The 12,009-nt window shown below is 37.9% G+C and overlaps 1 protein-coding gene across 2 annotated transcripts in view; it reads left to right on the forward strand.

Annotated features, from left to right (window-relative positions):
- AEBP2 (AE binding protein 2) overlaps positions 1-12,009 on the forward strand; it is a 58,710-nt gene that overhangs the window by 11,597 nt on the left and 35,104 nt on the right. For both annotated transcript variants that reach the window (XM_059082733.2, XM_067008834.1), the window contains exon 2: positions 9,831-10,038. In XM_059082733.2, coding sequence (XP_058938716.1) covers positions 9,831-10,038 — 208 coding nt within the window. The remainder of the gene's footprint in view (positions 1-9,830; positions 10,039-12,009) is intronic.

Genomic DNA, 12,009 nt, shown 5'->3' on the forward strand with positions numbered 1-12,009 from the left:
TCATTGTTGCATAAAGTCCCTTTTGGCTAATTTGGTGAATACTGCTGGGTCTTGGGGAAAAATCTTTTGTCTTTATTCAGAGAAATAATTGTAGGGATAGAGAGTAGTCTTTTTCTTGATTAGAAAAATCCATTTAGCTTTTTAAATTACAGTGATAATAGCTTATAATTACAGTAACAATAGTAATAATAATATCTTGGTGTTGTCTAATGATTTTTAGTGTGCCTCCAATTAATTTTAATGATTATCTCAGTGTGACAAAGCCATATATTTTACTTGCCTTTAAAAAGCCTACTTAAATTTGTCACTGAAAACTATATGAGCATTTCCTATGTGCAGGGTACTAGCTAGGTTTAGGAGTTTCTCTGAATAAGAGGTTTATAGATGACTCATAGTACAGATCAAACAGATCATAAAGAAGCAGAATTCCTTCCACCTTAGGTGGGTAGGAAAGACCTTAGGGAAGTTTAACCTGAGCATATATATAGCACATACAATAAACTAGGCACTTTATCTTTCCTTTTTTTCCCCTAATTGTTTCTGAGTTTAAAGCTCTGAAAGCCTATAGCACCACAGCAGTTTGAAAGACCAAACCAGGCAGCCTTACAGAAATCAGATGTGGTCTAAATTCCTTAATCCCAGTTAAGACCAATCTCATAACTTACTCTTTGTTTTTGATAAATAAAAACGAAAGTGTCCCCTCGTTGTTCCTGGAGTATTTTGGAGTTGGATTTTACGCTGACATTGTTTGGCTCATAACCTGGTTCAGTGGCCTAAGTTCTAAATCTGGAACAAGTTCTACCTGAGAATAGTGTTGCTTTGTATGACTGACCTTGAATTAATTTTTTTCATGGAGCTAATTGACTTGTAGAAATCAAACTTAATAGTTTATCTTGTAAAACCATCTGTTTAAATGAGTCAAATTACATGTACTGCTAAATATCTTTTGTGTGTGTGTGTGCTGTAGATGTACAAAAGCAAAGGAACAGCTTCTTGTGTGTGCACACCAGATGAAACTGTCATGTTATCTTGATATGTAATATAGGCGGCATTTCAGTATTTCTTAAATCAGTAATTTACTCATTTTTCTTTTGTATAAATGTGGCAAATAGATTGTTTGGCATTAATGTTTTGTACTTGTGTGACTGGGCAAGTCACATAATTTTTGTGTTTTTGTCCCTTTTATCTGCTCAGTCTCTTTCATCTGTAAGATGAGGCTACTAATACTTGAGTATTAGTAAATAATGAGTAATTACCTCATTTGGTTGCTGTAAGCGTTACATGAGTTAATTCACATCAGGCATTGTTCCAGTTACTATGACTGCTTGGCAATCAACTCCCAACATGTAGTAGTTTACAACATTATTTTGCTTACAAATCTATAATCCAAGCAGGTCTTGGCATGGTTAGATCTTCCTGCTCCACTTGGTGTCAGCTTGGAGCAGTATAAAGTCTGGGGACTGCAGTCACCAGAAAGCTCGCTTGCTCACGAAGCTGTCACGTGTGTGGTGCCTGGGCTGAGAAGACTCAAACAGCTGGGAGCTAGAACAGCTGGGGCTCCTGGCATCTCTCTCTAGCTCTGTGTACTTTCTTCACCGGATCTTTTTAGCACAGTGGCTTCAGGGAAGCCAGATTTCTTTATAGGGTAAGTAAGTAGTTCAGGGCTCCCAAGCTGTATGTCCCAAGAGAGCCAGGCGGAGCTGTATTGCCTTTGATGAGCCAGCTGTGGAAGTTCTGGCAGTGTCACTTCTGCAAGAGTTTTAGGGCTGCTCAGATTCAAGGGGGGGTAGTACAGATCCCCCACTTCTTGGTGCCAAGCTGCAAGAAGAGGGTGTGGGAAGGTGTGTGTACGGGGGTGGCTGTCTTTGGAAAATACAGTCTGACACAAGCGCAAAGAACAATGCAGGGCATATAGCAAACAGTACTTGTTAGCTGTTGTGATAAAGATTGGGAAGTCAGATTTAAAAATAGCACCTTACTTTTGTGATACAAATTTTGATATAGTAAGTTACATAATCCCTTTTTTTCCTTAGGATAAAGTCATAAGATGTAACAGGCAGGCAGTTCATAGTTTTCTTGAAGTATCTGTTTCTTTTAACGGGTTCAGTTTTAGCTTTTTTTTTTCGGGTACGTGGGCCTCTTACTGTCGTGGCCTCTCCCGTTGCGCGGAGCACAGGCTCTGGACGCACAGGCCCAGAGGCCATGGCTCGCCGACCCAGCTGCTCCGCGGCACGTGGGATCTTCCCAGACCAGGGCACGAACCCGTGTCCCCTGCATCGGCAGGTGGACTCTCAACCACTGCGCCACCAGGGAAGCCCCGGAAGCCCCCAGTTTTAGCTTTTAATTCCTTTGTCAATGCCTAGAATAAGGAGCAGGGCACAAAATCATGGTCTCTTCCAGCAAAAGGAAGCGAGGACTGGTATGGATAATTGAAGTAGAGAGTTCACTCAAAGTTGTATCATATCAGGCATACAACTTCAGATTTCTCAAAAATATAGGATTGTCACTGGTTGACCAGCAACTGGCACAATCTGACATCAATAAGGACTTAACATCTCCTCCACAGAATGCCTTAGTCTATGATAGAATATGGTCTTTGTTTTAATTAATTGAATTAATTAGATTCAGTTTTTTGAATTAAAAAATATAGGATTGTCTTACCTGTTTTGTACTGTTCTGGATTTTAATAATTTTGATTACAGGTATGGGAGAGACAACGAGTAATCTTTCTAGTATTGAGTCGCAATTTTATTATAGATGAAAGGAACATCACCTTTTAACCAAATTATAACTTACCTTGTTATATGATTAGATAAGGAATCCCCGGTGTGTGGTTATGTTTACCTACAATTTGATAAGTACTTTGAAAACTATATAGTATACTTATTTCTATTGAAAGTTTATTACCAGTTACAAAGTTAAGCTAAGTTTATAACGCTTGACCCTGTTAAGTGTTCCTTACTTAGACCAGTAGAATTTTTGTCTCACTGTACCTTGTTGCACTTTCTTCAGTCCATATGGGGAACCATGTTTCATTCTTAAAAAGTTAGAATTAGGGCTTCCCTGGTGGCGCAGTGGTTGCGAGTCCGCCTGCTGATGCAGGGGACATGGGTTCGTGCCCCCGGTCTGGGAAGATCCCACATGCCGCGGAGCGGCTGGGCCCTTGAGCCATGGCCGCTGAGCCTGCGCGTCCGGAGCCTGTGCTCTGCAACGGGAGAGGCCACAACAGTGAGAGGCCCGCGTACCGCAAAAAAAAAAAAAAAGTTAGAATTAGAGAATGTTTATTTTATAATAATTTAGATACAGTCTTATGAACGGAAGGCTTCCTAAAGATAATGTGTTTTTCACTGATAGAACAAAAGTAAAACAGCCTTGGGGAATTCCCTGGCGGTCCAGTGGTTAGAGTTCGATGCTTCCATTGCTGGGGGCACGGGTTCGATCCCTGGTTGGGGAACTAAGATCTCGCATGCCATGCGGCGCAGTCAAAACAAAACAGAAACAGCCTCGATCCTTTAGAGATTAATGGGGTTCTTTTGTGGAACTTAAATCAGTAACTTCCAGATCCTGAAGAGAGTGGCTAGATGCCTTGATCATTCTGGGTTTTTTTTTGTTTGTTTGTTTGTTTTCCGTACGCGGGCCTCTCACTGTTGTGGCCTCTCCCATTGCGGAGCACAGGCTCCGGACGCCCAGGCTCAGCGGCCACGGCTCACGGGCCCAGCCGCTCCGCAGCACGTGGGATCTTCCCGGACCGGGGCACGAACCCGCGTCCCCTGCATCGGCAGGCGGATTCTCAACCACTGCGCCACCAGGGAAGCCCAGATCATTATGTTTTTCCTACTACATTTTTAAAGTTTATGGCACTTAATCTGTACATAATAGAGCTCAGTGGTTTCTAACCTTTTAATGTAAAAGCTAGTAGTTTGACAATTTTGAGGTCTGTTATGAATTTTTATGTGGAACCCCAATGCATAAGATATATTAAAATGATATTTTATGAGTATTTTATTTGTAAGTTCAAAAAGTTAACAATTTATCAAGTCAATCAGAATAGGAAATTTTTTTGAGATGAACTTAAATTTGATGTGAGGTTTGTGGATGATACAAGTTTATGTCAGTATTAGCATCCAATTTTTTTCTTACTCTATTTTGGCTGCTTAATCTTGAAGATGTGACTTGTGGACACGGGCAGCTTGTCTTTAGTCTCCATATACACTTTAATTCTCCTGGCCGAGAGCTATGAAAGGGGATTACCAGTATGGAAACCTTGTTTGGAATATGCCATTACTTAATGGTTAGTCTTAATTTACTTTACGTCATATCACAAATGCAACAGTGACCAGAATCTTTTTTTTTTTATATACAGCAGGTTCTTATTAGTTATCTATTTTATAAATATTAGTGTATGTATATATGTCAATCCCAAAGTGACTAGAATCTTAAAAGTTAAGCAATAAAACTCTTAATATCGTTTCATGTCAGCTCTTTGATTTGTTACCAGCTACCTGGCTAGTCCCCTAGCAGAAGAGAGCATTCAGCAAGTAACTGTGAGTCTTTTTGGAAGGCATTTAATTGGATAAAGCATAAGATATGGGATTTGCAGACCTAATTATTATATGAATGGACAGGTGGGGCCCTAAGTTAGGGTTGGAGAAACACCAGTGCAGAGCTGCAGCTTTGCTAATTAATGACATATTTATAGGAAATTCTGAAATTCTTATATTTTAGTTTTTTGATGACAAGTGTAAATTATATTTGATTTCACATTATATGCTTGTATCCCCTTCAGGTTCCTGTCCTCAATACTCCTTTAAAGTTACACATTCAGTAGCCTAGAAAGAGAAGGACTCAAAGTTACCAAGGAAAAATTCATACTCCAAATGAGTTTCCTCACAGATAACTGAAAAGTAGATTGCAGATAAGGCTGCAATCTGCAATCCATTTGACCTCAAACTGAATTTCAAATTCAGCATTTAACCTTAGACTAAAATAAAAATATTCCAGGTCAGGGCTTCCCTGGTGGCGCAGTGGTCGAGAGTCCGCCTGCTGATGCAGGGGACACGGGTTCGTGCCCCGGTCCAGGAAGATCCTACATGCCGTGGAGCTGCTGGGCCCGTGAGCCATGGCCACTGAGCCTGCGCGTCCGCGTCCAGAGCCTGTGCTCCGCAACAGGAGAGGCCACAACAGTGGGAGGCCCACGTACCGCAAAAAAAAAAAAAAAAAAAAAAAAAATATATATATATATATATATATTTTCCAGGTCAGAAACATACTCTTCTCAATCTATTTCAGAGAGACCTTTAAGCCTTGTTTTAAATATAGTCTAGATCAGTAGTTCTCAAACATTTTGCTTGTAAGGACACCTTTGCTTTCTTAAGTATTGAGGAATATGAACTATATATCTCAGTAAAGCTGTTAAAAAAGTTACTGAAGAAACCATAGAGCTTGTTTATGGACGTTACATTTATCACTTTTACAGGATCAAAATTCAAAACTGAGAACATTAAAAACATTTAACCTAAAAATAAACCAATTATATGTAACAGGAAGTTTGGTTTTCTTTTTTTTTTTTTTGGCTGAGTTGTGTCTTCGTTGCTGCATGCTGGCTTTCTAGTTGCGGCAAGCAGAGACTCTTCTTCGTTGTGATGCGCGGGCTTCAGTAGTTATGGTGTGTGGGCTCAGCCTTTGTGGCTCACGAGCTTTAGAACTCAGGCTCAGTAGTTGTGGAGCACGGGTTTAGTTGCTCCATGGCATGTGGGATCTTCCAGGACCAGGAATCTAACTCATGTCCCCTGCATTGACAGGCGGATTCTTAACCACTGTGCCACCAGGGAAGTCCCAGGAAGTTTTTTTTTAATGCAAAATAACTTTTTCAGTTAAAAAAAACCCAGAAGAGTGACATTGTTTTATATTTAATGTTTGGCTTAACAACTGGTTTCTCATATCTGCTTCTGCATTCAGCCGGTGCAGTGCATTGATTTGGTTGAGCCATATGGAGAAAATCTGGCCTCGTGCAGATATTTAGTTGGAAAAGGAAGGAGTATTTTAATATACTTTTTAAGATAATTGTGTGGCTATTTGATAATATACCAAAACTTGACAAGTGATAGTTTTTTTAAGATTATTTGCAGTGTGGAATCTGAAACCATGTTAACGAACTTTTCTTACTGTGTTACATTAAGACCATGGTCTCTTCCTTCTCCATCATAACATAGCATCCATGTTTCGCTTCCTCTGCCTCCTGTATGTTGTCATTTAGCAAGCTGATCTTGTCAATGTTGATAGTCCTATTGACAGTGGTCACGTCCACCAAACATATGTTTTGCTTGGAAGTAATTTGAGTTATCAGAGAGGGGCTATTCTTGTATGTATGCGTGAACTGGCCCTTGAATTCTCAAGGGAAACCATTTTCATAAAATCCATGTAGTTAGTTACTGTAGACGCTAGGGTCTGGTCTGCCAGATAGTTTCTTAACGAGGCCCATGGAAAAGAGGAAAAAGGGGACATTGTTATGTTAAAAATGTCTTACATCCTTCCCTAAATATTGCGTAGGAATCTCTAGCAATGTGTGTGTGGTTTTTTGTTTTTTTTTTTTTAAACTTACGGATTTTCTGTCATCGTGTGTGTGTGTGTGTGTGTGTGTGTGTGCGCGCACACGGTTGCTTTAGCTTGCTGTTCTACAATATGAGACAATTCCTCAGATAGTCTGGTCAGTTTCAGTTGGGTAATAATAATGAAAGAGATCTTTTAGAGTCTTGCTACTTAAAATGTTGTAGCAGCATCATCAACAAGTAGGCTCTTGCCAAAAATACAGCATGTCAGTTCTTACCCCCAAGCCCCACCGGATCAGAATCTGCAATTAATAAGATCACAGATGTTCATATACATATTAGTTTGAACAGCACTGCTTTGAATTATTGAAACTATCTGAATAGAGTGAGTGCTTTTTCTGGCATAGGTTTTCTTAAAAATACCAGGCTGCCTTTGTTCACATTTTACAGATTCAGTAAGTTCATTGGGAAGAACTAACTGAATGAATGATCTTAATATATGCTTGAACCTAGACACAAGGTCAGGTGGAATGTCACCTTTTAGATCTGAGCATCTTGTTATCCTACTATTATAGGAAGAAGGACTTTCTATGAAATCTATATCTATCTCAGGGTCCTGTCAAAATCAGAAATTGCTTATAACTCGTCTCCTGTGCTCTCCTGAATCAGGACTGTTGCCTTTATCAGTCTTAAGACTGGAGAGAACCACTGATTCCGGCATGGATCTGGGGCCAAAAGGTAGCCTGGAGGTTTAGGATTCGACACTTTCTGGAAGTTGGAGGAGTCCAGAAGGGATCATGAGGCAGGACTCCAGCTTGCCCTGCTGGGCTCTGGGAGGCTCTGTGGGGATGCTGCCCGGTTGTGGAGTGCCCCTTGAGTCTTCCAGGGTCGGGTACCTGCCCCTTACCGCCTCTGCCATTGCATTTGCAGCTTGTTGCCAATGGTAGACAAAGTTCATGTCCTTTAACACCTGCATTCTGTTCTCCTTTTATGAGGGTCCATATCCACATGAAGTGCTGCTTTTCAAGTGAGTAATACCGCACTTAAAATTGTTACTATTTTGTTTCCCTTTGGAGCTAATTAGTATGGTTTACAAAAGTATGAACTTTACAGTTAAAATGTTTTAGAATATATGAAGCAAGTGATAAGGAAAATAGGTAACCATTTGGCAGATAAGGGCCTCATGAGACTTGAAATTTCCAGTGCTCAAAGTAAAAACTTGTATTTCAGTATGTACCCTACTTGCAGTTTATTCCTGCAAAAACAAACAGTATATAAGTAGATTTTCAGATATTCAAGAATTGATTCACATTGGAGAGTTTTCTTGAGATTACAGAGTTTTAGAATGAAGTTTTAAAGTTGCAATTTAGAATCTATGTATTGACTGGTAGATAGTTAGCCAGATGGTCTTAAATACGTGAATATCCTTCAAAGGGAAATCTGAGACATTTTTCACATCTGAAGCATCCTACAAAAACATTTTCGTTATCTTTGTAAAATGGGTGCATTTGATGTTAGACACAAGTCATTATTAAGCTTATTTTAAAAGTTCAGTTTAATTCATGGGTGTGAACAAATAAGGTTGTAGTGGTTACAGGTGAATGTTCTTATTTTTAGAAGGCATGTGCTGAAATAATTGTGGTTGAAGTATTATGTTTGCAACCGGCAGATGATTGAGAAAAACAAATTATAGCAATATAGCAAACAGGACAGGGACTTCCCTGGTGGTCCCGTGGTTAACACTCTGCATTTCCAGTGCAGGGGGTGAGGGTTCGATCCTTGGTTGGGGAACTAAGATCCCACATGCCACGCAGCATGGCCAAAAACCCCCCCCAAAACGAAAAAACAAAAAACAGGACAAAGTGTTAATTGTTGAGTTCAGACTTAATTATTTTTATTAAGATATAGTTGATGGTACAATGTTATATACATTTTCAGGTGTACAGCATAGTGATTCACAACTTTTAAAGGTTATATTCCATTTACTAGTTATTATAAAATATTGGCAATATTCCCTGTGTTGTACAATATATCCTTGTTTATCCTGGCTTATTTATTTTATATATAGTAGTTTGCACCTCTTAATCCCCTACCCCTGTCTTGCTCCTCTCCACTTCCTTCTCCCTACTGGTAACCACTAGTTTGTAGTCTATATCTGAGTTCAGATTTAGATATATTTTTCTGTGTTTTTGAAATTTTCTATAATAAAAGCTTGGGGGTAGGGAAGCATACTCCTTAAAAGTTAATATCAATTTTATAATTTACTGATACTTAAATTACAAGCAGTTATATAGCTTTTAATAGATTTAGTCTGAAGCATTCTTACTGTTGGTCCTTCTGTGATTGATGCCATGTCCGTGTAATTTCTCTATGGAGAAGATACTGAAAAAAGAGAATTAGAAAGTGAATTGCTTTTAAGATGAAGGCAAAGTGTATTACATTTTATTATGATGTGAAATTTTGAACATTCAAAATTATTCAATTACTTTTATTTGTTACTAATATAATAATTTTTCAGTAAATAAAAGAATTACTAACATGTAATACTTTGTTTTGTAAATAAAAAGTTAAAGGGATTGATTGGTATTTTCAGTCTTTTTGGTGCATAGGAGTTTAAAAAAAAAAAAAGAGGGCCAGGAAAGTACTTCTTATTTAGGTAAAATCAGAGAAACTTTTATTGCACTCAGATTTCTCTCTTCTGCCTATTATTAAGAAGGGAAAATACAGCAAAATTTCCCAACTTCTTTGAGATGGAAAGAGGTAGGATGTGATAGCAGTTGTATTCTCAGATTAGTGAATAGAAGAAAAGATTTCAGATAAACAAGTGATTTGCAGAACTGTAAAGATAATCTTTTGATTCTGAATTATTTGCAGTTGGAATCTATACTTTATCATGCCTCGTAGAGCTGTGGAAGGGATGAAATGTGATGAGCTGTCTGTGTGTGTGTGTGTGTGTGGTTTGGTTTATTTTCTGTACGGTATGGTGTTGGGGACTTCATGTCTGCCAAAAGTTGCTCAAATTATCCCATATCTGGTTTTGAGGAACTAGCTTTTCTTGCCTTGATTTGCACTTTATTGCAAATAATATTTATTTGAAATGTAGTTTCAGAGAATAATTATTTGAATCTAAATAATTTTAAAGCAGTGTTGTTTTCTAATGGAAAATATGGTTAGTATGCTTTATGGGGACAGAATGTCAAGTGGTAATCTTAATTATTTATAAGATCATATTCATGTTAGTGAATTTCTAGGAATAACACAGCCTTTTTTCTTCTTTTGTAGCATAAGCAGTACTATAATGGATGTAGACAGCACAATTTCCAGTGGGCGTTCAACTCCAGCAATGATGAATGGACAAGGAAGCACTACTTCTTCAAGCAAAAATATTGCCTATAATTGTTGTTGGGACCAGTGCCAGGCTTCCTTCAACTCTAGTCCAGATCTGGCAGATCACATCCGTTCCATACATGTAGATGGTCAGCGAGGAGGGGTTGGTTTTGTCATTTCTTTTTTTCACTCCCTGTTTTCATTAGTTTTATTAATTTATAATTGCTAGTTAGGTTTTTTTTTTTTTTTCAAAGTAATTTGGGATTGCTTTTACACAGGGTTTATTTTTTTCAAATGTTTTTTTTTTCCCTTTTATTTACTTCCCACATATTTGATGGAATCAAATTAAATAGAACATATGTGTTGGATTTTAATTTGCTTTTAGGTATATTACTTTGAAGAAATTAGAGTTTCTGCAATACAGTGGGAGTATTGTAAATGAATACTATGTATTTCAAGCTTCTGATGTTTTGAGTTGAGGACATTTAGGAATTGGCACTGTTTGGGATTTCTTTTGTTCGAGTGGTCTTAGGTTATCCCCGATACTGAAATTAACTAGAGAAACTCTTGGTACCAGGATTAGTATAAACAGTCCTGTTAAATGGCGATCTGTACTCATTATTTGTGATAATTGATCATCTTTCCCAGGTCTTGTCAGAGCTGGCTTAGTATTGACCTGTATTCTTTCAGGAATCCATTTAGTTGTGTCAGTTCATATACTTTTTATTGAATAGTAAATAAAGAGCTAAAGCAAATTAGGTGAGTCACAGTGTAATGGACCAAAATATTTATAAAATTGATAATATTATACTTTTTTTTTCAACTTTATCTAGGTTTATTTCTTGAATAGTTAACCATACTTAGTACGTTTTCCAGAAATTAATGTCACATTGTAAGTACAGATAATTTATTGGGCCACACATTGCCTGTCACAGTGTGCCATCACTTTTGAGATATACTGATACTAAAATGGTTAAAATCTTCTTGGTTTAAGTAAGTGGGTAACTGTTTCCATGGTGGTATTGATATTTAGATTGTATTACTGATCTTTTTTTTTTTTTTAAACAAGCAACCGTAACAGGCACTCCTCACGTTTTTACCAGTGGTGTTGCATTTGAAATTTCTTTTACGAGATACTTGGCTGTTATCACAATATGTTATAATGTTTCAGCAATCTTTTAGTTACTTGATAAGTAAACATTTGTCATATTATTAGATTTAACGTATATGGGGTCTGGGTAGACACCAAAGCATGTATTAATGAACTGTGCCCATCATATGGTATTTTCACCGCATAACCCAGCTCAGTGGTTAAGCTCCGTTGGTTGGTAACTGTCTTTATTTCCCCCCCTATATATATATATATCAGATTTCTAGTGAAACTATCTTAACCAAGTTGGTTTCTTGGTCATTACAGAGCTGCCTTTCGTGAGCCAGTGCTTGTTGTCACTTGGTATATGTCACTAAGGTGGTCTTTTGAACCTTGGCATGATGCTTTTTAGTCACTTGACTTAGCAACTGCATATAGGATTCCAGGCTATTTAGGCACTCTTAGGAGGTATAGGAGAATTTCATATTTCTAATTCTTGATCCTACAAGTTGAGTTGGCACACAGCCTTTAGGAGAATGTTTTCTGCCTTTTGCAGATTTGAAGGAAAAATGGAGTTACAGTCTGAATGTTTCATGTAATCCCTGCACCTGCACACGTCTTACTGATATTACAGAGCTAGGCATGAAGTTGTGGTATTTCTACAGTAACTATAAACTTGCTGAAATGGAAACCCCCTCCCCCATGTCATTTCTTGAATGCTTATTCATAAAATTACTTTATTACAAATAATAAGATTTTCTGGCTAATTTTAAGAGTAATGCTATTTTGACTTCAGAAAGGAGTCCTGACCTTTGAAGGAGATTAGTTGCTAAACTACAAACGTAAAGGATCAGCTAAATGAAGAAAATAGTTTCCATTTATTTCTGCATATCAGTCTTTGATATCTAGACTTAAGCTTTCAGAATGAAAGTGTGAATGAGAATTTGAAAACTTGATACTGCTAGATAAGACAGGAAATCTTGATCTAGTTTGTGCTTTAAAATAGAATAGTTGTGTCTATGGCTGTACCACCCTGAACGCGCC

The sequence above is a fragment of the Kogia breviceps genome, chromosome 12 (assembly GCF_026419965.1).
Source record: "Kogia breviceps isolate mKogBre1 chromosome 12, mKogBre1 haplotype 1, whole genome shotgun sequence".
Classification (NCBI taxonomy): Eukaryota; Metazoa; Chordata; class Mammalia; order Artiodactyla; family Physeteridae; genus Kogia; species Kogia breviceps.